Source organism: Salvelinus namaycush, unplaced genomic scaffold (assembly GCF_016432855.1).
Source record: "Salvelinus namaycush isolate Seneca unplaced genomic scaffold, SaNama_1.0 Scaffold2102, whole genome shotgun sequence".
NCBI classification, from domain to species: Eukaryota; Metazoa; Chordata; class Actinopteri; order Salmoniformes; family Salmonidae; genus Salvelinus; species Salvelinus namaycush.
Window position 1 is genome coordinate 18,207 of NW_024058901.1, and position 26,368 is coordinate 44,574.

A 26,368-nucleotide genomic window follows, 5' to 3' on the forward strand; every position below is an offset into this window, starting at 1 on the left:
GGGTAGTGGTTAGGGGTTAGGGGTTAGGGTAGGGGTTAGGGGTTAGGGGTTAGGGGTTAGGAGCTAGTGGTTAGGGGTTAGGGGCTAGGGGTTAGGGGTCAGGGGTCAGGGGTTAGGGGTTAGTGGTTAGGGGTTAGGGGTTAGGGGCTAGGGGTTAGGGGTTAGGGGCTAGGGGCTAGGGGTTAGTGGCTAGGGGTTAGGGGTCAGGGGTTAGGGGTTAGGGGTCAGGGGTTAGGGGTCAGGGGTCAGGGGTTAGGGGTCAGGGGTTAGGGGTTAGGGGTCAGGGGTTAGGGGCTAGGGGTTAGGGGCTCGGGGTTAGGGGTTAGGGGTCAGGGGTTAGGGGTCAGGGGCTAGGGGTTAGGGGTTAGGGGCTAGGGGCTAGGGGTTAGGGGTTAGGGGCTCGGGGTTAGGGGCTCGGGGTTAGGGGCTCGGGGTTAGGGGTTAGGGCTGTGTGGAGGGGTAAGGGGTTAGGGGTTAGGGGTTAGGGCTGTGTGGAGGGGTAAGGGGTTAGGGGTTAGGGGCTAGGGGTTAGGGGTTAGGGGCTAGGGGTTAGGGCTGTGTGGAGGGGTTAGGGGTAAGGGGCTAGGGGTTAGGGGCTCGGGGTTAGGGGCTAGAGGTTAGGGTTTAGGGGCTAGGGGTTAGGAGCTAGGGGTTAGGGACTAGGGGTTAGTGGTTAGGGACTAGGGGTTAGTGGTTAGGGTTAGGGGTTAGGGCTAGGGGTTAGGGACTAGGGGTTAGGGGTTAGTGGCTGGGGGTTAGGGGTTAGGGGCTAGGGGTTAGGGGTTAGGGGCTAGGGGTTAGGGGTTAGGGGTTAGGGGCTAGGGGTTAGTGGCTGGGGGTTAGGGGTTAGGGGCTAGGGGTTAGGGGCTAGGGGTTAGGGGCTAGGGGTTAGGGGTTAGGGGTTAGGGGCTCGGTGTTAGGGGTTAGGGGCTCGGGGTTAGGGGCTAGGGGTTAGGGGTTAGGGGCTCGGGGTTAGGGGTTAGGGGCTAGGGGTTAGGGGCTAGGGGTTAGGGGCTAGGGGCTCGGGGTTAGGGCTGTGTGGAGGGGTTAGGGGTAAGGGGCTAGGGGTTAGGGGTTAGGGGTTAGGGGCTAGGGGTTAGGGCTGTGTGGAGGGGTTAGGGGTAAGGGGCTAGGGGTTAGGGGCTAGGGGCTAGGGGTTAGGGGCTAGGGGCTCGGGGTTAGGGCTGTGTGGAGGGGTTAGGGGTAAGGGGCTAGGGGTTAGGGGTTAGGGGCTAGGGGCTAGGGGTTAGGGCTGTGTGGAGGGGTTAGGGGTAAGGGGCTAGGGGTTAGGGGTTAGGGGCTAGGGGTTAGGGCTGTGTGGAGGGGTTAGGGGTAAGGGGCTAGGGGTTAGGGGCTAGGGGTTAGGGGCTAGGGGCTAGGGGTTAGGGGCTAGGGGCTCGGGGCTAGGGGTTAGGGGCTAGGGGCTCGGGGTTAGGGCTGTGTGGAGGGGTTAGGGGTAAGGGGCTAGGGGTTAGGGGCTAGGGGCTAGGGGTTAGGGCTGTGTGGAGGGGTTAGGGGCTAGGGGTTAGGGGTTAGGGGTTAGGGGCTAGGGGTTAGGGCTGTGTGGAGGGGTTAGGGGTAAGGGGCTAGGGGTTAGGGGTTAGGGGCTAGGGGTTAGGGCTGTGTGGAGGGGTTAGGGGTAAGGGGCTAGGGGTTAGGGGCTAGGGGTTAGGGGCTAGGGGCTAGGGGTTAGGGGCTAGGGGCTTGGGGTTAGGGGCTCGGGGTTAGGGGCTAGGGTTTAGGGGTTATGGGCTAGGGTTTAGGGGCTCGGGGTTAGGGCTGTGTGGAGGGGTTAGTGGTAAGGGGCTAGGGGCTCGGGGTTAGGGGCTAGGGGCTAGGGGTTAGGGGCTAGTGGCTGGGGGTTAGTGGTTAGGGGTTAGGGGTTAGGGGTTAGGGGTTAGGGGCTAGGGGTTAGGGGTTAGGAGCTAGGGGTTAGGAGCTAGGGGTTAGGAGCTAGGGGTTAGGAGCTAGGGGTTAGGGGCTAGGGGTTAGGAGCTAGGGGTTAGGAGCTAGGGGTTAGGTGCTAGGGGTTAGGAGCTAGGGGTTAGGTGCTAGGGGTTAGGTGCTAGGGGTTAGGAGCTAGGGGTTAGGGTTTAGGGGCTAGGGGTTAGGAGCTAGGGGTTAGGGCTGTGTGGAGGGGTTAGGGGTAAGGGGCTAGGGGTTAGGGGCTAGGGTTTAGGGCTATGTGGAGGGGTTAGGGGTAAGGGGCTAGGGGTTAGGGGCTAGGGGTTAGGAGCTAGAATGTAGGGGCTAGGGGTTAGGGTTTAGGGGTCAGGGCTGTGTGGAGGGGTGTTGTCTGTAAACACACACCAGGAGGCCAGGCACATACCCAGCTAACAATTCTAGGGCGAGAGAACGTTTTTGTAATGTTTCCCTGACGTTTGAGTGTCCAGTTTTCCGTCAGCTAGGGGGAACATTCTATGTCAACAAAAACTTTCTGAGAACCTTTTCAAGCACATTTTGGCGTTAGAGTTGGACAACATTCCCTTAATGTTGAACAGAACATAACCAGAAGGTGGTTACCATGTTCTCAGAATATCCTACATTCATGTTTTATGACACGTTTCAAGAACATTGTCCAGTTTTCCGTGAATCAGTTGTCAGGATGTCACCGGATGGTCTCAAAGAATTGTTTGCATTAGACATCACATCCTGTTACTGTTGCTAAGCCAATCAAGGCCCTGATTGGTGAACCACTGATCCATTCATCGCTCTTCATCTGTTGTCCAGAGACAATTAACCATACCATTCATCGCTCTTCGTCTGTTGTCCAGGGATAACTAACCGTACAATTCATCACTCTTTGTCTGTTGTCCAGAGACAACTAACCGTACCATTCATCACTCTTTGTCTGTTGTCCAGGGATAACTAACTGTACATATCTGACATACATGACAACATTGTGCAGATTCATGTATACAGTCATTATTATTCAACATGTCCTCCCGAGGGATTTCAACTCAACCTCTTGGTTCACGGTACGCCAAGCTTCCTGCTACGCCACCATGTCTGTTTCAAGCTTCCTGCTACGCCACCATGTCTGTTCCAAGCTTCCTGCTACGCCACCATGTCTGTTCCAAGCTTCCTGCTACGCCCCCACGTCTGTTCCAAGCTTCCTGCTACGCCACCATGTCTGTTCCAAGCTTCCTGCTACGCCACCATGTCTGTTCCAAGCGTCCTGCTACGCCACCATGTCTGTTCCAAGCTTCCTGTTACGCCACCACGTCTGTTCCAAGCTTCCTGCTACGCCACCACGTCTGTTCCAAGCTTCCTGCTACGCCCCCATGTCTGTTCCAAGCTTCCTGCTGCGCCACCATGTCTGTTCCAAGCTTCCTGCTACGCCACCACGTCTGTTCCAAGCTTCCTGCTACGCCACCACGTCTGTTCCAAGCTTCCTGCTACGCCACCCTGTCTGTTCCAAGCTTCCTGCTGCGCCACCATGTCTGTTCCAAGCTTCCTGCTACGCCACCACGTCTGTTCCAAGCTTCCTGCTACGCCACCATGTCTGTTCCAAGCTTCCTGCTACGCCACCATGTCTGTTCCAAGCTTCCTGCTACGCCCCCATGTCTGTTCCAAGCTTCCTGCTACGCCCCCATGTCTGTTCCAAGCTTCCTGTTACGCCACCACGTCTGTTCCAAGCTTCCTGCTACGCCACCACGTCTGTTCCAAGCTTCCTGCTACGCCACCATGTCTGTTCCAAGCTTCCTGCTACGCCCCCATGTCTGTTCCAAGCTTCCTGCTGCGCCACCATGTCTGTTCCAAGCTTCCTGCTACGCCCCCATGTCTGTTCCAAGCTTCCTGCTACGCCACCATGTCTACTACCCCATAAATAATCAGTATTTATTAATTCTGTATAGCTGAGCATCTCAAAGAGAACTCTATCGTCTTGAGAAACTCATTTTAGTTACATCAGGTAGGTGTGTTGTAACTGTTGACAAATAATGACATTGACATACAGTATATTGCTAAGAATGTAACATAATCCGCAACATAAAGGACCTGCTATGGAGACAGTCTGTCTGTTGTTATCCCCAACATAAAGGACCTGCTATGGAGACAGTCTGTCTGTTGTTATCCCCAACATAAAGGACCTGCTAAGGAGACAGTCTGTCTGTTGTTATCCCCAACATAAAGGACCTGCTATGGAGACAGTCTGTCTGTTGTTATCCCCAACATAAAGGACCTGCTATGGAGACAGTCTGTCTGTTGTTAACCCCAACATAAAGGACCTGCTATGGAGACAGTCTGTCTGTTGTTATCCCCAACATAAAGGACCTGCTATGGAGACAGTCTGTCTGTTGTTAACCCCAACATAAAGGACCTGCTATGGAGACAGTCTGTCTGTTGTTATCCCCAACATAAAGGACCTGCTATGGAGACAGTCTGTCTGTTGTTATCCCCAACATAAAGGACCTGCTATGGAGACAGTCTGTCTGTTGTTAACCCCAACATAAAGGACCTGCTATGGAGACAGTCTGTCTGTTGTTATCCCCAACATAAAGGACCTGCTATGGAGACAGTCTGTCTGTTGTTAACCCCAACATAAAGGACCTGCTATGGAGACAGTCTGTCTGTTGTTAACCCCAACATAAAGGACCTGCTATGGAGACTTAGAGGCCCCAGGTATGTCCCTGAGACACCTGGTAGCAGGTCACACCCACACACTGGAATAATCTCCCTCTTATTGGCTGTTCTCTCAGTGTGTTGTCCCATCTAAACCAGTGAGAGAATCATTATACCATCTAAACCACTGAGAATCATTGTACCATCTAAACCACTGAGAATCATTGTACCATCTAAACCAGTGAGAATCATTGTACCATCTAAACCACTGAGAATCATTGTATCATCTAAACTAGTGAGAATCATTGTACCATCTAAACCACTGAGAGAATCATTGTACCATCTAAACCACTGAGAATCATTGTACCATCTAAACCACTGAGAATCATTGTACCATCTAAACCAGTGAGAATCATTGTACCATCTAAACCACTGAGAATCATTGTACCATCTAAACCACTGAGAATCATTGTATCATCTAAACCAGTGAGAATCATTGTACCATCTAAACCACTGAGAATCATTGTATCATCTAAACCAGTGAGAATCATTGTACCATCTAAACCACTGAGAATCATTGTACCATCTAAACCAGTGAGAATCATTGAACCATCTAAACCACTGAGAATCATTGTACCATCTAAACCACTGAGAATCATTGTACCATCTAAACCACTGAGAATCATTGTACCATCTAAACCAGTGAAATATATTTTCCATAAACTCAATCATTGTTCTTTCAGTTGTTTGAGTCTGGTGTACAAAAGAACGGGACATTTAAGAACGGGAAGCATAGAAATAGTGCACATAGAACAGATCTACTGCTTCTTAGACTGGCTTTCAATGAGAATGACAGATCTATAACACATAGAACAGATCTACCACTTCTTAGACTGGCTTTCAATGAGAATGACAGATCTATAACATATAGAACAGATCTACCGCTTCTTAGACTGGCTTTCAATGAGAATGACAGATCTATAACTTATAGAACAGATCTACCGCTTCTTAGACTGGCTTTCAATGAGAATGACAGATTTATAACACATAGAACAGATCTACCTCTTCTTAGACTGGCTTTCAATGAGAATGACAGATCTATAACACATAGAACAGATCTACCGCTTCTTAGACTGGCTTTCAATGAGAATGCCAGATCTATAACTCATAGAACAGATCTACCGCTTCTTAGACTGGCTTTCAATGAGAATGACAGATCTATAACACATAGAACAGATCTACCGCTTCTTAGACTGGCTTTCAATGAGAATGACAGATCTATAACACATAGAACAGATCTACCGCTTCTTAGACTGGCTTTCAATGAGAATGACAGATCTATAACACATAGAACAGATCTACCGCTTCTCAGACTGGCTTTCAGTGAGAATGTCAGATCCATAACACATAGAACAGATCTACCTCTTCTTAGACTGGCTTTCAATGAGAATGACAGATCTATAACATATAGAACAGATCTACCTCTTCTTAGACTGGCTTTCAATGAGAATGACAGATCTATAACATATAGAACAGATCTACTGCTTCTTAGACTGGCTTTCAATGAGAATGACAGATCTATAACATATAGAACAGATCTACTGCTTCTTAGACTGGCTTTCAATCACAATGACAGATCTATAACATATAGAACAGATCTACTGCTTCTTAGACTGGCTTTCAATGAGAATGACAGATCTATAACATATAGAACAGATCTACTGCTTCTTAGACTGGCTTTCAATGAGAATGACAGGTCTATAACACACAGAACAGATCTACCGCTTCTTAGACTGGGTTTCAATGAGAATGACAGATCTATAACTCACATTTCTATGTGTATTGGACTGGGTCGCCCAGAAATGTACATATTGCCACTTTAAAGTTTTCATCTGAAACCAAAAGTTCAGCTGTATCAAAATGTTTAAAAACCGTCTATCAGGGCCACCTCAAACTCACATACACCCTGTGAGTTCACCTGCAAATAGTCCTGACTGTGTATACTTAGTGAACTTGGTAAAATATGTAAATATTTTAACGGCTCTAAATCTAAATGAAGGGGGTTCCTATCTCGTCCTAACTCAGGGAACGGATGAGTTATGGGACCTGGGAAGACTTTAGGATATTTCTCAGAAGCCCAGAGTCATGAGAGGTAAACACCACGCCTCTCTGTTCTGCGCTGGTCCAGTTGTTTCCATGACAACCTGTACAACACAGAGGTCCACTATAGTTCCACACAGTATCTTTAATCACCTCTCATCTGGGTTCCTGTTACAGGTCCACTATAGTTCCACATGGTATCTATAATCACCTCTCATCTGGGTTCCTGTTACAGGTCCACTATAGTTCCCCATGGTATCTTTAATCATCTCATCTGGGTTCCTGTTACAGGTCCACTATAGTTCCCCATGGTATCTATAATCATCTCATCTGGGTTCCTGTTACAGGTCCACTATAGTTCCCCATGGTATCTATAATCACCTCTCATCTGGGTTCCTGTTACAGGTCCACTATAGTTCCCCATGGTATCTTTAATCATCTCATCTGGGTTCCTGTTACAGGTCCACTATAGTTCCCCATGGTATCTATAATCATCTCATCTGGGTTCCTGTTACAGGTCCACTATAGTTCCCCATGGTATCTATAATCACCTCTCATCTGGGTTCCTGTTACAGGTCCACTATAGTTCCCCATGGTATCTATAATCACCTCTCATCTGGGTTCCTGTTACAGGTCCACTATAGTTCCCCATGGTATCTATAATCACCTCTCATCTGGGTTCCTGTTACAGGTCCACTATAGTTCCACATGGTATCTATAATCACCTCTCATCTGGGTTCCTGTTACAGGTCCACTATAGTTCCACATGGTATCTATAATCATCTCATCTGGGTTCCTGTTACAGGTCCACTATAGTTCCCCATGGTATCTATAATCACCTCATCTGGGTTCCTGTTACAGGTCCACTATAGTTCCACATGGTATCTTTAATCATCTCATCTGGGTTCCTGTTACAGGTCCACTATAGTTCCCCATGGTATCTTTAATCATCTCATCTGGGTTCCTGTTACAGGTCCACTATAGTTCCCCATGGTATCTATAATCATCTCATCTGGGTTCCTGTTACAGGTCCACTATAGTTCCCCATGGTATCTATAATCACCTCTCATCTGGGTTCCTGTTACAGGTCCACTATAGTTCCCCATGGTATCTATAATTACCTCATCTGGGTTCCTGTTACAGGTCCACTATAGTTCCCCATGGTATCTATAATCACCTCATCTGGGTTCCTGTTACAGGTCCACTATAGTTCCACATGGTATCTTTAATCATCTCATCTGGGTTCCTGTTACAGGTCCACTATAGTTCCCCATGGTATCTATAATCACCTCATCTGGGTTCCTGTTACAGGTCCACTATAGTTCCCCATGGTATCTATAATCACCTCTCATCTGGGTTCCTGTTACAGGTCCACTATACACTAAGGGTGAATGATATGACCAACCTGATGCAATGCGAATATGTAGGTATAACAACACATGTTAAAGGCTGTTTGGAGATGAATGTTCCCTGTTGTATGACAATAATGTTCCCTGTTGTATGACAATAATGTTCCCTGTTGAGCTGCAGGGTGAGGTGGAGGGGGAGAGGAGAGGGGTGAGTAGAGGAGGAGGGGTAGAGGAGAGGGGTGAGTTGAGTAGAGGGGGAGGGGTAGAGGGGTGGGGTGAGTAGAGGTGGAGGGGTAGAGGAGAGGGGTGAGTAGAGGTGGAGGGGTAGAGGGATGAGGTGTGTAGAGGAGGAGGGGGAGAGGGGTGGGGTGAGTAGAGGGGGAGGGGTAGAGGGGTGAGGTGTGTAGAGGAGGAGGGGTAGAGAAGAGGGGTGAGTAGAGGTGGAGGGGTGAGGTGTGTAGAGGAGGAGGGGGAGAGGGGTGAGGTGAGTAGAGGTGGAGGGGTAGAGGAGAGGGGTGAGGTGGAGGGGTAGAGGAGAGGGGTGAGTAGAGGAGGGGTAGAGGAGAGGGGTGAGGTGAGTAGAGGGGTGGGGTGAGTAGAGGTGGAGGGGTAGAGGGGTGGGGTGAGTAGAGGTGGAGGGGTAGAGGAGAGGGGTGAGTAGAGGTGGAGGGGTAGAGGGATGAGGTGAGTAGAGGTGGAGGGGTAGAGGAGAGGGGTGAGTAGAGGTGGAGGGGTAGAGGAGAGGGGTGAGTAGAGGTGGAGGGGTAGAGGAGAGGGGTGGGGTGAGGTGAGTAGAGTTGGAGGGAGGACGAGAGGGGCGGGGTGAGGTGAGTAGAAGTGGAGGGGTTGAGGAGAGATAAGAGGAGATTATAGAGGAGATTATAGAGGAGATTATAGAGGAGATTATAGAGGAGATTATAGAGTAGATTATAGAGGAGAGCATAGAGTAGATTATAGAAGAGAGCATAGAATATATTATAGAGGAGAGCATAGAGGAGATTATAGAGGAGAGCATAGAATAGATTATAGAGGAGAGCATAGAGGAGATTATAGAGGAGAGCATAGAGGAGATTATAGAGGAGAGCATAGAATAGATTATAGAGGAGAGCATAGAGGAGATTATAGAGGAGAGCATAGAATAGATTATAGAGGAGAGCATAGAGGAGATTATAGAGGAGAGCATAGAATAGATTATAGAGGAGAGCATAGAGGAGATTATAGAGGAGAGCATAGAGGAGATTATAGAGGAGAGCATAGAATAGATTATAGAGGAGAGCATAGAGGAGATTATAGAGGAGAGCATAGAATAGATTATAGAGGAGAGCATAGAGGAGATTATAGAGGAGAGCATAGCATAGCTTATAGAGGAGAGCATAGAGGAGATTATAGAGGAGAGCATAGAATAGATTATAGAGGAGAGCATAGAGGAGATTATAGAGGAGAGCATAGAATAGATTATAGAGGAGAGCATAGAGGAGATTATAGAGGAGAGCATAGAATAGATTATAGAGGAGAGCATAGAGGAGATTATAGAGGAGAGCATAGAATAGATTATAGAGGAGAGCATAGAGGAGATTATAGAGGAGAGCATAGAATAGATTATAGAGGAGAGCATAGAATAGATTATAGAGGAGAGCATAGAGGAGATTATAGAGGAGATTATAGAGGAGATTATAGAGTAGATTATAGAGGAGATTATAGAGGAGAGCATAGAGGAGAGCATAGAGGAGATTATAGAGGAGAGCATAGAATAGATTATAGAGGAGAGCATAGAGGAGATTATAGAGGAGAGCATAGAATAGATTATAGAGGAGAGCATAGAGGAGATTATAGAGGAGAGCATAGAGGAGATTATAGAGGAGAGCATAGAATAGATTATAGAGGAGAGCATAGAGGAGATTATAGAGGAGATTATAGAGGAGATTATAGAGGAGATTATAGAGGAGATTATAGAGGAGAGCATAGAATAGATTATAGAGGAGAGCATAGAGGAGATTATAGAGGAGAGCATAGAATAGATTATAGAGGAGAGCATAGAGGAGATTATAGAGGAGAGCATAGAATAGATTATAGAGGAGAGCATAGAATAGATTATAGAGGAGAGCATAGAATAGATTATAGAGGAGAGCATAGAGGAGATTATAGAGGAGAGCATAGAATAGATTATAGAGGAGAGCATAGAATAGATTATAGAGGAGAGCATAGAGGAGATTATAGAGGAGAGCATAGAATAGATTATAGAGGAGAGCATAGAATAGATTATAGAGGAGAGCATAGAGGAGATTATAGAGGAGAGCATAGAATAGATTATAGAGGAGAGCATAGAGGAGATTATAGAGGAGAGCATAGAATAGATTATAGAGGAGAGCATAGAGGAGATTATAGAGGAGAGCATAGAATAGATTATAGAGGAGAGCATAGAGGAGATTATAGAGGAGATTATAGAGTAGATTGTAGAGTAGATTATAGAGTAGATTATAGAGGAGAGCATAGAATAGATTATAGAGGAGAGCATAGAGGAGATTATAGAGGAGAGCATAGAATAGATTATAGAGGAGAGCATAGAGGAGATTATAGAGGAGAGCATAGAATAGATTATAGAGGAGAGCATAGAGGAGATTATAGAGGAGAGCATAGAGGAGATTATAGAGGAGAGCATAGAATAGATTATAGAGGAGAGCATAGAGGAGATTATAGAGGAGAGCATAGAATAGATTATAGAGGAGAGCATAGAGGAGATTATAGAGGAGAGCATAGAATAGATTATAGAGGAGAGCATAGAGGAGATTATAGAGGAGAGCATAGAATAGATTATAGAGGAGATCATAGAGGAGATTATAGAGAAGAGCATAGAGGAGATTATAGAGGAGATTATAGAGGAGAGCATAGAGGAGATTATAGAGGAGAGCATAGAATAGATTATAGAGGAGAGCATAGAGGAGATTATAGAGGAGAGCATAGAATAGATTATAGAGGAGAGCATAGAGGAGATTATAGAGGAGAGCATAGAATAGATTATAGAGGAGAGCATAGAATAGATTATAGAGCAGATTATAGAGGAGATTATAGAGGAGAGCATAGAATAGATTATAGAGGAGAGCATAGAGGAGATTATAGAGGAGAGCATATAATAGATTATAGAGGAGAGCATAGAGGAGATTATAGAGGAGAGCATAGAGGAGATTATAGAGGAGATTATAGAGGAGTTTAGAGGAGATTATAGAATAGATTATAGAGAGTTTAGAGGAGAGCATAGAGGAGATTATAGAGGAGAGCATAGAAGAGAGCATATAATAGAGCATAGAGGAAATTATAGAGGAGATTATAGAGGAGATTATAGAGAGCATAGAGAAGATTAGAGGAGATTATAGAGAAGATTATAGAGAGCATAGAGGAGAGCATAGAGGGGATCATAGATGAGATTATAGAGCAGATCACAGAAGAGATCATAGAGGAGATTATAGAGGAGATTCTAGAGGAGATTCTAGAGGAGATTCTAGAGGAGATTCTAGAGGAGATTCTAGAATAGATTATAAGAGATTATAGAGGAGAGCATAGAGGAGATTATAGAATAGATTATAGGAATTTATAGGAGATTATAGAGGATATTATAGAGGAGATTATAGAGGAGAGCATAGAGGAGATTATAGAGGAGATTATAGAGGAGATTATTGTCACGTTCCTGACCTGTTTTCTGTTGTTTGGTATGTGTTTATTGGTCAGGGCGTGAGTTTTGGGTGGGCAGTCTATGTTTTCTGTTTCTATGTTGGTTTTGGGTTGCCTGGTATGGCTCTCAATTAGAGGCAGGTGTTTGACGTTTCCTCTGATTGAGAGTCATATTAAGGTAGGTTGTTCTCACTGTTTGTTTGTGGGTGATTGTCGTCCGTGTCTGTGTCTGCGCACCACACGGGACTGTAGCGTTTGTTATAGTCTGTACCTGTTCCTACGTGCTTCGTGTTATATGTAAGTTCTCATGGTTTAGGTCAGTCTACATTCGTTTTTGTTATTTTGTAATCCTTCCAAGTGTTTGTTTTCGTGTTTCGTCGTTTGCTTTAATAAATCATTATGTATTCACAACCCGCTGCATTTTGGTCGAATCACTACTCCTCCTCTTCGTATGAAGAGGAGGAGGAATGCCGTTACAGAATCACCCACCAAACCCAGATCAAGCAGCGGGTTAACGGACAGCAACGACAGCAGCAGTGGGTCAAGGAGGATTGGACATGGGAAGAGATTCTGGACGGAGAAGGACCCTGGGCAGAGCCAGAGGAGTGTCGCCGTCCCAAGGCGGAGCTGGAGGCATCTAAAGCGGAGAGGCGACGATATGAGGAGGCAGCACGGAAGCAAGGCTGGAAGCCCGCAAGTACAACCCAAAAATTTCTTGGGGGGGGGCTAAAGGGTAGTGTGGCGAAGTCAGGTAGGAGACCTGCGCCAACTTCCCGGGCTTACCGTGGAGAGCGAGAGTACGGGCAGACACCGTGTTACGCAGTAGAGCGCATGGTGTCTCCTGTACGTGTTCATAGCCCGGTGCGGGTTATTCCACCTCCCCGCACTAGCCGGGCTAGAGTGAGCATTGAGCCAAGTGCCATGAAGCCGGCTCAACATATCTGGCCTCCAGTACGTCTCCTCGGGCCGGTGTACATGGCACCAGCCTTACGCATGGTGTCCCCGGTTCGCCAACACAGCCCAGTGCGGGTTATTCCACCTCCCCGCACTGGACGGGCTACGGGGAGCATGCAACCAGGTAAGGTTGGGCAGGCTAAGTGCTCAAGGGAGCCAGTACGCCTGCACGGTCCGGTATATCCGGCGCCACCTTCCCGCCCCAGCTCAGTACCACCAGTGCCTACACCACGCACCAGGCTTCCAGTGCGTCTCCAGAGCCCTGGTCCTCCTCCACGCACTCTCCCTGTGGTGCGTGTCTCAAGCTCAGTGCCTCCAGTTTCGGCACCACGCACCAGGCCTACTGTGCGCCTCAGCAGGTCAGAGTCGGCTGTCTGCCCAACGCCGCCTGCACTGTTAGTCTGCCCAGCACCGTCTGAGCCATCTGTCTGCCCAGCACCGTCTGAGCCATCTGTCTGCCCAGCGCCGTCTGAGCCATCTGTCTGCCCAGCGCCGTCTGAGCCATCTGTCTGCCCAGCGCCGTCTGAGCCATCCGTCTGCCCAATGCCGTCTGAGCCATCCGTCTGCCCAACGCCGTCTGAGCCATCCGTCTGCCCAGCGCCTTCTGAGCCATCCGTCTGCCCCGAGCCATTAGAGCCGCCCGTCTGGCCCGAGCCATTAGAGCCGTCCGTCAGTCAGGAGCCGCTAGAGCCGTCCGTCAGTCAGGAGCTGCCAGAGCCGCCAGCCAGTCAGGAGCTGCCAGAGCCGCCAGCCAGTCAGGAGCTGCCAGAGCCGCCAGCCAGTCAGGAGCTGCCAGAGCCGCCAGCCAGTCAGGAGCTGCCAGAGCCGCCAGCCAGTCAGGAGCTGCCAGAACCGCCAGACAGTCAGGAGCTGCCCTACAGTCAGGAGCTGCCCTACAGTCATGAGCTGCCCTACAGTCATGAGCTGCCCTTCAGTCATGAGCTGCCCTTCAGTCATGAGCTGCCCTCCAGTCATGAGCTGCCCTCCAGTCATGAGCTGCCCTCCAGTCATGAGCTGCCCTACAGTCATGAGCTGCCCTCCAGTCATGAGCTGCCCTCCAGTCATGAGCTGCCCTACAGTCATGAGCTGCCCTACAGTCATGAGCTGCCCTACAGTCATGAGCTGCCCTCCAGTCATGAGCTACCACTCAGTCATGAGCTGCCACTCAGTCCGGAGCTGCCACTCAGTCCGGAGCTGCCACTCAGTCCGGAGCTGCCACTCAGTCCGGAGCTGCCACTCAGTCCGGAGCTGCCACCCAGTCCGGAGCTGCCACCCAGTCCGGAGCTGCCACTCAGTCCGGAGCTGCCATTAGTACAGAGTTGTCCCTCTGTCCTAAGCTACCTCTCTGTCCGGAGCTACCTCTCTGTCCGGAGCTACCTCTCTGTCCTGAGCTACCTCTCTGTCCTGAGCTACCTCTCTGTCCTGAGCTACCTCTCTGTCCTGAGCTACCTCTCTGTCCTGAGCTGTCTCCTCTATGTAGGAGGGGCCTTAGTGAAGGTTCCTGGACCATGGTCGGGGGCGAGGGTCGCCACTCAAAGGACGCTAAGGAGGGGGACAAAGACAGTGGTGGAGTGGTGTCCTCGTCCACCGCCGGAGCCGCCACCGCGGACAGATGCCCACCCAGACCCTCCCCTTGAGTTGTAGGGGTGCGCCCGGAGTTCGCACCTTGAGGGGGGGGTTCTGTCACGTTCCTGACCTGTTTTCTGTTGTTTGGTATGTGTTTATTGGTCAGGGCGTGAGTTTTGGGTGGGCAGTCTATGTTTTCTGTTTCTATGTTGGTTTTGGGTTGCCTGGTATGGCTCTCAATTAGAGGCAGGTGTTTGACGTTTCCTCTGATTGAGAGTCATATTAAGGTAGGTTGTTCTCACTGTTTGTTTGTGGGTGATTGTCGTCCGTGTCTGTGTCTGCGCACCACACGGGACTGTAGCGTTTGTTCGTTCGTTTGTTATAGTCTGTACCTGTTCCTACGTGCTTCGTGTTATATGTAAGTTCTCATGGTTTAGGTCAGTCTACATTCGTTTTTGTTATTTTGTATCCTTCCAAGTGTTTGTTTTCGTGTTTCGTCGTTTGCTTTAATAAATCATTATGTATTCACAACCCGCTGCATTTTGGTCGAATCACTACTCCTCCTCTTCGTATGAATCCTTCTTTAACCCGTCTCCTCCCCTTCATCTACACTGATTGAAGTGGATTTAACAAGTGACATCAATAAGGGATCATATCTTTCACCTGGATTCACCTGGTCAGTCTGTCATGGAAAGAGCAGGTGTTCATAATGTTTTGTACACTCAGTGTATATTGAATATCAGGGTTAACGTTCGGAACATTTGGCGCCCGGACAAGTGACTGGGAAGATTAAAAAAAACGGCCATCCATATGCCTAAACCATTAGGGTGACCATCCATGCAGCCAGCACCTTCATTAAACCAGGGAAAATGGCCAAATGAGACACATTTACATGTCATTATAACAGCCTATAACATGTCATTATAACAGCCTATAACATGTCATTATAACAGCCAATAACATATGACATGTCATTTAAACAGCCAATAACATGTCATTATAACAGCCTATAACATGTCATTAAAACTGCCAATAACATGTCATTATAACAGCCTATAACATGTCATTATAACAGCCAATAACATATGACATGTCATTATAACAGCCTATAACATGTCATTATGACAGCCTATAACATGTCATTATAACAGCCTATAACATGTCATTATAACAGCCTATGACATGTCATTATAACAGCCTATAACATGTCATTATAACAGCCTATAACATGTCATTATAACAGCCTATGACATGTCATTATAACAGCCTATAACATGTCATTATAACAGCATATGACATGTCATTATAACAGCCTATAACATGTCATTATAACAGCCTATAACATGTCATTATAACAGCCTATGACATGTCATTATAACAGCCTATAACATGTCATTATAACAGCCTATAACATGTCATTATAACAACCTATAACATGTCATTATAACAGCCTATGACATGTCATTATAACAGCCTATAACATGTCATTATAACAGCCTATAACATGTCATTATAACAGCCTATAACATGTCATTATAACAGCCTATAACATGTCATTATAACAGCCTATAACATGTCATTATAACAGCCTATTACATGTCATTATTATTTTATTCTCCTCCATGCAGCCTGAACCATCAAGAAACCACAACAGACTTTAATCACAGACTGACTATAACATCATTTAATGTTCAGGATCTCCAGGTCTTCACTTCTTATCTTTCATGATTATTCTCATTATGTTTGTAAATATTTTGATGCATTTTGTTTGTATAAATCAGTTGTGTTTGTCTTGTTATTCAGTCTGGTGTTTTCTCTAATGACCTTAGTGATCACTGTTTTACAGCCTGTGTTTGTAATGGCTGCTCAGTGAAACAACCTGTCAAGATTTGTCATAGACGCTTGCTAAAACACTTTTAATGAGCAAGCCCTCCTTCATGATCTGGCCTCTGTAAAATGGTATAGATATATAGAATCAGCTTGATCCCCTCTGTCGAAGACGCTTGGACCTTCTTTTTTGATATTTTCAGTGGTATTGTTAACAAACACGCCCCCATAAAGAAAATGAGAATTAAAAACAGGTTCCTGGTTCGACCGTGATCTTGCAGAGTTACCCCACCTAAAGAATTGCATTTGGCGAAAGGCTCGGCACACACATACTCATGGCTCTCGTTCAGGCAAATGAGAAATAAGTGCACCCAGGCTATCCGGAAGGCCAAAGTTAGTTACTTTAAGGAGCAGTTCTCTCTCTGTGGGTCTAACCCCAAGAAGTTCTGAAAACAGTTAAACACCTGGAGAATAAACCCTCCTCCTCACAGCTGCCCGTGTCCCTTCATGTTGATGATGTGGTTGTTACTGACAAGAAGCACATGGCTGAGCTCTTTAAACTCTCTTGGGTAGGGGGCAGTATTTTGACGTCCGGATGAAAAGCATGCCCAAAGTAAACTGCCTGTTACTCAGGCCCAGAAGCTAGGATATGCATATAATTGGTAGATTATGATAGAAAACACACTCTAAAGTTTCTAAAACTGTTACAATTATGTCTGTGAGTATAACAGAACGGATATGGTAGGCGAAACCCCGAGGACAAACTATCCCAAAAAATTAAATCAACTGCCTACCCCTATTTTCAATGGCTATCACTTTTATTATAAGGCCAAGTCCTCCCAGATTGCAGTTCCTAGGGCTTCCACTAGATGTCAAGGGTCTTTAGAAAGAGTTTCAGGCTGGTTTTTGGAAAAATGAGCCAGAAATTGTAGTTTTTCTAGGTGGCTCCCATTTTGGCTATAGTGTTTCCAAGCGCGTGGAAGAGAACGGTTCTTTGGTATTTTTCTCTGGTAAAGACAATAACGATTCTCCATCTGAAATTTTATCGTTTATTTACGTATTAGGGTACCTAAGGTTTGATTATAAACGTTGTTTGACAGTCCAGCCCACAATACTGGACTGTAGCCTGCAGTGTCAGCCCACAATACTGGACTGTAGCCTGCAGTGTCAGCCCACAATACTGGACTGTAGCCTGCAGTGTCAGCCCACAATACTGGACTGTAGCCTGCAGTGTCAGCCCGTAATACTGGACAGTAGCCTGCAGTGTCAGCCCACAATACTGGACTGTAGCCTGCAGTGTCAGCCCGTAATACGGGACTGTAGCCTGCAGTGTCAGCCCACAATACTGGACTGTAGCCTGCAGTGTCAGCCCACAATACTGGACTGTAGCCTGCAGTGTCAACCCACAATACTGGACTGTAGCCTGCAGTGTCAGCCCACAATACTGGACTGTAGCCTGCAGTGTCAGCCCACAATACTGGACTGTAGCCTGCAGTGTCAGCCCACAATACTGGACTGTAGCCTGCAGTGTCAGCCCACAATACTGGACAGTAGCCTGCAGTGTCAGCCCGTAATACGGGACAGTAGCCTGCAGTGTCAGCCCGTAATACTGGACAGTAGCCTGCAGTGTCAGCCCGTAATACGGGACAGTAGCCTGCAGTGTCAGCCCACAATACTGGACTGTAGCCTGCAGTGTCAGCCCACAATACTGGACTGTAGCCTGCAGTGTCAGCCCGCAATACTGGACTGTAGCCTGCAGTGTCAACCCACAATACTGGACTGTAGCCTGCAGTGTCAGCCCGTAATACGGGACAGTAGCCTGCAGTGTCAGCCCACAATACTGGACTGTAGCCTGCAGTGTCAGCCCACAATACTGGACTGTAGCCTGCAGTGTCAGCCCACAATACTGGACTGTAGCCTGCAGTGTCAGCCCGTAATACTGGACTGTAGCCTGCAGTGTCAACCCACAATACTGGACTGTAGCCTGCAGTGTCAGCCCGTAATACGGGACAGTAGCCTGCAGTGTCAGCCCACAATACTGGACTGTAGCCTGCAGTGTCAGCCCACAATACTGGACTGTAGCCTGCAGTGTCAGCCCGTAATACTGGACTGTAGCCTGCAGTGTCAGCCTGTAACACTGGACTGTAGCCTGCAGTGTCAACCCTCAATACTGGACTGTAGCCTGCAATACCGGCCCTGCAGAAGGTCTAATGGGCGGACCGGCCCTGCAGAAGGTCTGATGGGAGGACCGGCCCTGCAGAAGGTCTAATGGGAGGACCGGCCCTGCAGAAGGTATGATGGGAGGACCGGCCCTGCAGAAGGTCTAATGGGAGGACCGGCCCCGCAGAAGGTCTAATGGGAGGACCGGCCCTGCAGAAGGCCTAATGGGAGGACCGGCCCTGCAGAAGTCCTAATGGGAGGACCGGCCCTGCAGAAGGTCTAATGGGAGGACCGGCCCTGCAGAAGTCCTAATGGGAGGACCGGCCCTGCAGAAGGTCTAATGGGAGGGTCGGCCCTGCAGAAGTCCTAATGGGAGGACCGGCCCTGCAGAAGGCCTAATGGGAGGACCGGCCCTGCAGAAGTCCTAATGGGAGGACCGGCCCTGCAGAAGGCCTAATGGGAGGACCGGCCCTGCAGAAGGCCTAATGGGAGGACCGGCCCTGCAGAAGTCCTAATGGGAGGACCGGCCCTGCAGAAGGCCTAATGGGAGGACCGGCCCTGCAGAAGTCCTAATGGGAGGACCGGCCCTGCAGAATTTCTAATGGGAGGACCGGCCCTGCAGAAGTCCTAATGGGAGGACCGGCCCTGCAGAAGGTCTAATGGACGGACCGGCCCTGCAGAAGGTCTAATGGGAGGACCGGCCCTGCAGAAGGTCTAATGGGCGGACCGGCCCTGCAGAAGGTCTAATGGGAGGACCAGTCCTGCAGAAGGCCTAATGGGAGGACCGGCCCTGCAGAAGGCCTAATGGGAGGACCGGCCCTGCAGAAGGTCTAATGGGAGGACCGGCCCTGCAGAAGGGGAGGACCGGCCCTGCAGAAGGTCTAATGGGAGGACCGGCCCTGCAGAAGGTCTAATGGGAGGACCAGCCCTGCAGAAGGTCTAATGGGTGGACCGGCCCTGCAGAAGGTCTAATGGGAGGACCGGCCCGGCAGAAGGTCTAATGGGAGGACCGGCCCTGCAGAAGGCCTAATGGGAGGACCGGCCCTGCAGAAGGTCTAATGGGAGGACCGGCCCTGCAGAAGGGGAGGACCGGCCCTGCAGAAGGTCTAATGGGAGGACCGGCCCGGCAGAAGGTCTAATGGGCGGACCGGCCCTGCAGAAGGTCTAATGGGTGGACCGGCCCTGCAGAAGATCTAATGGGAGGACCGGCCCTGCAGAAGGTCTAATGGGAGGACCGGCCCGGCAGAAGGTCTAATGGGAGGACACGTTTTAAATATTTAAAGAACTGGTTTAAATAAGCCTAAAGTAACAACACCAATAGTAATGAGAAAATTAATGATACAAATAAAGTAACAACATTGCATCCTACCTTGCACAGTAACCTGACTTTGTCTATTTGTGGGGTATAACAAATATTATGCTAAATTCTTCTATCATGTATGTGACATAGAAAACGATTCCAGAATCTGCTACAAGAAAATGTGTGGAAGTCCTAAAACCGTGTTTGCTCAACTGATGCCGCTACGCAAATTCAATCATAGATGCATGCAATGTTTTATGATTCTACCCCCCCACCCCAGCACCCCCAACTCAAAACATCTTCCCTCGGCTATGGAGGAGAGGAGAGGAAGGAGGGGAGAGGAGGGGAGGGAGGAGAGGGAGGAGAGGAGGGAGAAGAGAAAGGGTGTAGAGTTGAAGAGGGAGTAGAGGAAGGATGGGAGAGGAGATGAGGAGGACAGGAGGGAGGGAGGGAGGGGAGATGAGGATGACAGGAGGGAGGGAGGGGAGGAGAGGAGAGGAGGGAGGGAGGAGAGGAGGGAGGAGAGGAGGACAGGAGGGAGTAGAGGAGAAGAGAGGAGAGGATAGGAAGGAGGGGAGAGGAGGGGAGGGAGGAGAGGAGGGGAGAGGAGGGGAGGGAGGAGAGGAGGGAGAAGAGAAAGGGTGTAGAGTTGAAGAGGGAGTAGAGGAAGGATGGGAGAGGAGATGAGGAGGACAGGAGGGATGGAGGGGAGGAGAGGAGAGGAGGGAGGGAGGAGAGGAGGGAGGAGAGGAGGACAGGAGGGAGTAGAGGAGAAGAGAGGAGAGGATAGGAGAGAGGAGAGGAGGGAGGAGAGGATAGGAGAGAGGGAGGGAGGGAGGAGGGAAGAGAGAGGAGGGGAGGAGAGGAGGGAGGAGAGGATAGGAGGGAGGGAGGAGGGAGGCGAGGAGAGGCGAGAGGAGAGGATAGGAGGGAGGAGGGGAGAGAATATGTAGAGGCGGGAAGAGGAGAGGAGGAGTGTTTAACTTACCGACCCATAGAGCTCTCCTCTCTCGTTCATGCCCAGGTAGAGTCCTGCATCCACTCCTCTAATACTGACCAGCCCTACAGCCAGACTGATGAACTCTAGGATACCTGGAGAGGACAGAGACAACACCTGTCAGAGATATAGACCAGCCCTACAGCCAGACTGATGAACTCTAGGATACCTGGAGAGGACAGAGACAACACCTGTCAGAGATATAGACCAGCCCTACAGCCAGACTGATGAACTCTAGGATACCTGGAGAGGACAGAGACAACACCTGTCAGAGATATAGACCAGCCTTACAGCCAGACTGATGAACTCTAGGATACCTGGAGAGTATTGTCCACATATTTTAAGTTAGAACCGTCCAAAGTAGTGATGCTAGTCGGGCGGGCAGGTGTGGGCAGCAAACGGCTGAAAAGCATGCATTTGGTTTTACTAGCGTTTAAGAGCAGTTGGAGGCCACGGAAGGAGTGTTGTATGGCATTGAAGCTCGTTTGGAGGTTAGTTAACACAGTGTCCAAGGAAGGGCCAGATGTATACAGAATGGTGTCGTCTGCGTAGAGGTGGATCAGAGAATCACCAACAGCAAGAGCGACATCATTGATATATACAGAGAAAAGAGTCGGCCCGAGAATTGAACCCTGTGGCACCCCCATAGAGACTACGAGAGGTCCGGACAACATGCCCTCCGATTTGACACACTGAACTCTGTCTGCGAAGTAGTTGATGAACCAGGCGAGGCAGTCATTTGAGAAACCAAGGCTATTGAGTCTGCCGATAAGAATACGGCGATTGACAGAGTCGAAAGCCTTGGCCAGGTCGATGAATACGGCTGCACAGTACTGTCTTTTATCGATGGCGGTTATGATATCGTTTAGTACCTTGAGCGTGGCTGAGGTGCACCCGTGACCGGCTCGGAAACCGGATTGCACAGCGGAGAAGGTACGGTGGGATTCGAAATGGTCAGTGATCTGTTAATTGACTTGGCTTTCAAAGACTTTAGAAAGGCAGGGCAGGATGGATATAGGTCTGTAACAGTTTGGGTCTAGAATGTCACCCCCCCCCCTCTAGAGTGTCACCCCCGGACGATACAAAAGAGAGGTTGAACAGACTGGTAATAGGGGTTGCAACAATGGCGGCGGATAATTTTAGAACGAGAGGGTCCAGATTGTCTAGCCCAGCTGATTTGTACGGGTCCAGGTTTTGCAGCTCTTTCAGAACATCTGCGATCTGGATTTGGGTGAAGGAGAAGCTGGGGAGGCTTGGCAAGTAGCTGCGGGGGGTGCAGAGCTGTTGGCCAGGGTTGGGGGAGCCAGGAGGAAAGCATGGCCAGCCATAGAGAAATGCTTATTGAAATTCTCGATTATCGTGGATTTATCGGTGGTGACCTCTATGAGGTGCGTCTCACTCGTTCTAGATGTTTCTCTCTATGAGGTGCGTCCCACTTGTTCTAGATGTTTCTCTCTATGAGGTGCGTCCCACTCGTTCTAGATGTTTCTCTCCATGAGGTGCGTCCCACTTGTTCTAGATGTTTCTCTCTATGAGGTGCGTCCCACTCGTTCTAGATGTTTCTCTCCATGAGGTGCGTCCCACTCGTTCTAGATGTTTCTCTCCATGAGGTGCGTCCCACTCGTTCTAGATGTTTCTCTCCATGAGGTGCGTCCCACTTGTTCTAGATGTTTCTCTCTATGAGGTGCGTCCCACTCGTTCTAGATGTTTCTCTCCATGAGGTGCGTCCCACTCGTTCTAGATGTTTCTCTCCATGAGGTGCGTCCCACTCGTTCTAGATGTTTCTCTCTATGAGGTGCGTCCCACTCGTTCTAGATGTTTCTCTCCATGAGGTGCGTCCCACTCGTTCTAGATGTTTCTCTCTATGAGGTGAGTCCCACTCGTTCTAGACGTTTCTCTCTATGAGGTGCGTCCCACTCGTTCTAGACGTTTCTCTCTATGAGGTGCGTCCCACTCGTTCTAGATGTTTCTCTCTATGAGGTGCGTCCCACTCGTTCTAGATGTTTCTCTCTATGAGGTGCGTCCCACTCGTTCTAGATGTTTCTCTCTATGAGGTGCGTCCCACTCGTTCTAGACGTTTCTCTCTATGAGGTGCGTCCCACTCGTTCTAGATGTTTCTCTCTATGAGGTGCGTCCCACTCGTTCTAGACGTTTCTCTCTATGAGGTGCGTCCCACTCGTTCTAGATGTTTCTCTCCATGAGGTGCGTCCCACTCGTTCTAGATGTTTCTCTCTATGAGGTGCGTCCCACTCGTTCTAGATGTTTCTCTCTATGAGGTGCGTCCCACTCGTTCTAGACGTTTCTCTCTATGAGGTGCGTCCCACTCGTTCTAGACGTTTCTCTCTATGAGGTGCGTCCCACTCGTTCTAGATGTTTCTCTCCATGAGGTGCGTCCCACTCGTTCTAGATGTTTCTCTCCATGAGGTGCGTCCCACTCGTTCTAGATGTTTCTCTCTATGAGGTGCGTCCCACTCGTTCTAGACGTTTCTCTCTATGAGGTGCGTCCCACTCGTTCTAGACGTTTCTCTCTATGAGGTGCGTCCCACTCGTTCTAGATGTTTCTCTCTATGAGGTGCGTCCCACTCGTTCTAGATGTTTCTCTCTATGAGGTGCGTCCCACTCGTTCTAGATGTTTCTCTCTATGAGGTGCGTCCCACTCGTTCTAGACGTTTCTCTCTATGAGGTGCGTCCCACTCGTTCTAGATGTTTCTCTCTATGAGGTGCGTCCCACTCGTTCTAGACGTTTCTCTCTATGAGGTGCGTCCCACTCGTTCTAGATGTTTCTCTCCATGAGGTGCGTCCCACTCGTTCTAGATGTTTCTCTCTATGAGGTGCGTCCCACTCGTTCTAGATGTTTCTCTCTATGAGGTGCGTCCCACTCGTTCTAGACGTTTCTCTCTATGAGGTGCGTCCCACTCGTTCTAGATGTTTCTCTCTATGAGGTGCGTCCCACTCGTTCTAGATGTTTCTCTCTATGAGGTGCGTCCCACTCGTTCTAGATGTTTCCCTCTATGAGGTGCGTCCCACTCGTTCTAGATGTTTCTCTCCATGAGGTGCGTCCCACTCGTTCTTGATGTTTCTCTCCATGAGGTGCGTCCCACTCGTTCTAGATGTTTCTCTCTATGAGGTGCGTCCCACTCGTTCTAGATGTTTCTCTCTATGAGGTGCGTCTCACTCGTTCTAGATGTTTCTCTCCATGAGGTGTGTCCCACTCGTTCTAGATGTTTCTCTCTATGAGGTGCGTCCAACTCGTTCTAGACGTTTCTCTCTATGAGGTGCGTCCCACTCGTTCTAGACGTTTCTCTCTATGAGGTGCGTCCCACTCGTTCTAGATGTTTCTCTCTATGAGGTGCGTCCCACTCGTTCTTGATGTTTCTCTCTATGAGGTGCGTCCCACTCGTTCTAGATGTTTCTCTCCATGAGGTGCGTCCCACTCGTTCTAGATGTTTCTCTCTATGAGGTGCGTCCCACTCGTTCTAGATGTTTCTCTCTATGAGGTGCGTCCCACTCGTTCTAGATGTTTCTCTCCATGAGGTGCGTCCCACTCGTTCTAGATGTTTCTCTCTATGAGGTGCGTCCCACTCGTTCTAGATGTTTCTCTCTATGAGGTGCGTCCCACTCGTTCTAGATGTTTCTCTCTATGAGGTGCGTCCCACTCGTTCTAGATGTTTCTCTCTATGAGGTGCGTCCCACTCGTTCTAGATGTTTCTCTCTATGAGGTGCGTCCCACTCGTTCTAGATGTTTCTCTCTATGAGGTGCGTCCCACTCGTTCTAGATGTTTCTCTCTATGAGGTGCGTCCCACTCGTTCTAGATGTTTCTCTCCATGAGGTGCGTCCCACTCGTTCTAGATGTTTCTCTCCATGAGGTGCGTCCCACTCGTTCTAGATGTTTCTCTCCATGAGGTGCGTCCCACTCGTTCTAGATGTTTCTCTCTATGAGGTGCGTCCCACTCGTTCTAGATGTTTCTCTCTATGAGGTGCGTCCCACTCGTTCTAGATGTTTCTCTCTATGAGGTGCGTCCCACTCGTTCTAGATGTTTCTCTCTATGAGGTGCGTCCCACTCGTTCTAGATGTTTCTCTCTATGAGGTGCGTCCCACTCGTTCTAGATGTTTCTCTCCATGAGGTGCGTCCCACTCGTTCTAGATGTTTCTCTCCATGAGGTGCGTCCCACTCGTTCTAGATGTTTCTCTCTATGAGGTGCGTCCCACTCGTTCTAGATGTTTCTCTCTATGAGGTGCGTCCCACTCGTTCTAGATGTTTCTCTCTATGAGGTGCGTCCCACTCGTTCTAGATGTTTCTCTCTATGAGGTGCGTCCCAGTCGTTCTAGATGTTTTCTCTCTATGAGGTGCGTCCCCACTCGTTCTAGATGTTTCTCTCTATGAGGTGCGTCCCCTCTCGTTCTAGATGTTTCTCTCTATGAGGTGCGTCCCACTCGTTCTAGATGTTTCTCTCTATGAGGTGCGTCCCACTCGTTCTAGATGTTTCTCTCTATGAGGTGCGTCCCACTCGTTCTAGATGTTTCTCTCTATGAGGTGCGTCCCACTCGTTCTAGATGTTTCTCTCTATGAGGTGCGTCCCACTCGTTCTAGATGTTTCTCTCTATGAGGTGCGTCCCACTCGTTCTAGATGTTTCTCTCTATGAGGTGCGTCCCACTCGTTCTAGATGTTTCTCTCTATGAGGTGCGTCCCACTCGTTCTAGATGTTTCTCTCTATGAGGTGCGTCCCACTCGTTCTAGATGTTTCTCTCTATGAGGTGCGTCCCACTCGTTCTAGATGTTTCTCTCTATGAGGTGCGTCCCACTCGTTCTAGATGTTTCTCTCTATGAGGTGCGTCCCACTCGTTCTAGATGTTTCTCTCTATGAGGTGCGTCCCACTCGTTCTAGATGTTTCTCTCCATGAGGTGCGTCCCACTCGTTCTAGATGTTTCTCTCTATGAGGTGCGTCCCACTCGTTCTAGATGTTTCTCTCTATGAGGTGCGTTCCCCACTCGTTCTAGATGTTTCTCTCTATGAGGTGCGTCCCACTCGTTCTAGATGTTCTCTCCATGAGGTGCGTCCACTCGTTCTAGGATGTTTTTTTTCTCTCTATGAGGTGCGTCCCACTCTGTTCTAGATGTTTTCTCTCATGAGGTGCGTCCCACTCGTTCTAGATGTTTCTCTCCATGAAGGTGCGTCCCACTCGATTCTAGATGTTTCTCTCTATGAGGTGCGTCCCACTCGTTCTAGATGTTTCTCTCTATGAGGTGCTGTCCCACTCGTTCTAGATGTTTCTCTCTATGAGGTGCGTCCCACTCGTTCTAGATGTTTCTCTCTATGAGGTGCGTCCCACTCGTTCTAGATGTTTCTCTCCATGAGGTGCGTCCCACTCGTTCTAGATGTTTCTCTCTATGAGGTGCGTCCCACTCGTTCTAGATGTTTCTCTCTATGAGAGTGCGTCCATCGTTCTAGGACGTTTCTCTCTCATGAGGTGCGTCCCACTCGTTCTAGATGTTTCTCTCTATGAGGTGCGTCCCACTCGTTCTAGATGTTTCTCCTCCATGAGGTGCGTCCCACTCGTTCTTGATGTTTCTCTCTATGAGGTGCGTCCCACTCGTTCTAGATGTTTCTCTCCATGAGGTGCGTCCCACTCGTTCTAGATGTTTCTCTCCATGAGGTGCGTCCCACTCGTTCTAGATGTTTCTCTCTATGAGGTGCGTCCCACTCGTTCTAGATGTTTCTCTCTATGAGGTGCGTCCCACTCGTTCTAGATGTTTCTCTCTATGAGGTGCGTCCCACCGTTCTAGATGTTTCTCTCTATGAGGTGCGTCCCACTCTTTCTAGATGTTTCTCTCTATGAGGTGGCGTCCCGAGAGCGTCCCACTCGTTCTAGATATTTCTCTCT

General features: G+C 48.9%; 1 protein-coding gene across 1 annotated transcript in view; it reads right to left on the reverse strand.

Annotated features, from left to right (window-relative positions):
• Positions 1 to 21,352, reverse strand: part of LOC120038216 (fibroblast growth factor 16) — a gene marked incomplete at its 5' end in the record, with an annotated part of 30,708 nt that extends 9,356 nt beyond the window's left edge. Inside the window, 2 exons of the mRNA XM_038984073.1 lie at positions 20,474 to 20,578; positions 21,329 to 21,352. Of these exons, the coding sequence (XP_038840001.1) occupies positions 20,474 to 20,578; positions 21,329 to 21,352 (129 nt within the window). The remainder of the gene's footprint in view (positions 1 to 20,473; positions 20,579 to 21,328) is intronic.
• Positions 21,353 to 26,368: the final 5,016 nt, after the last annotated feature.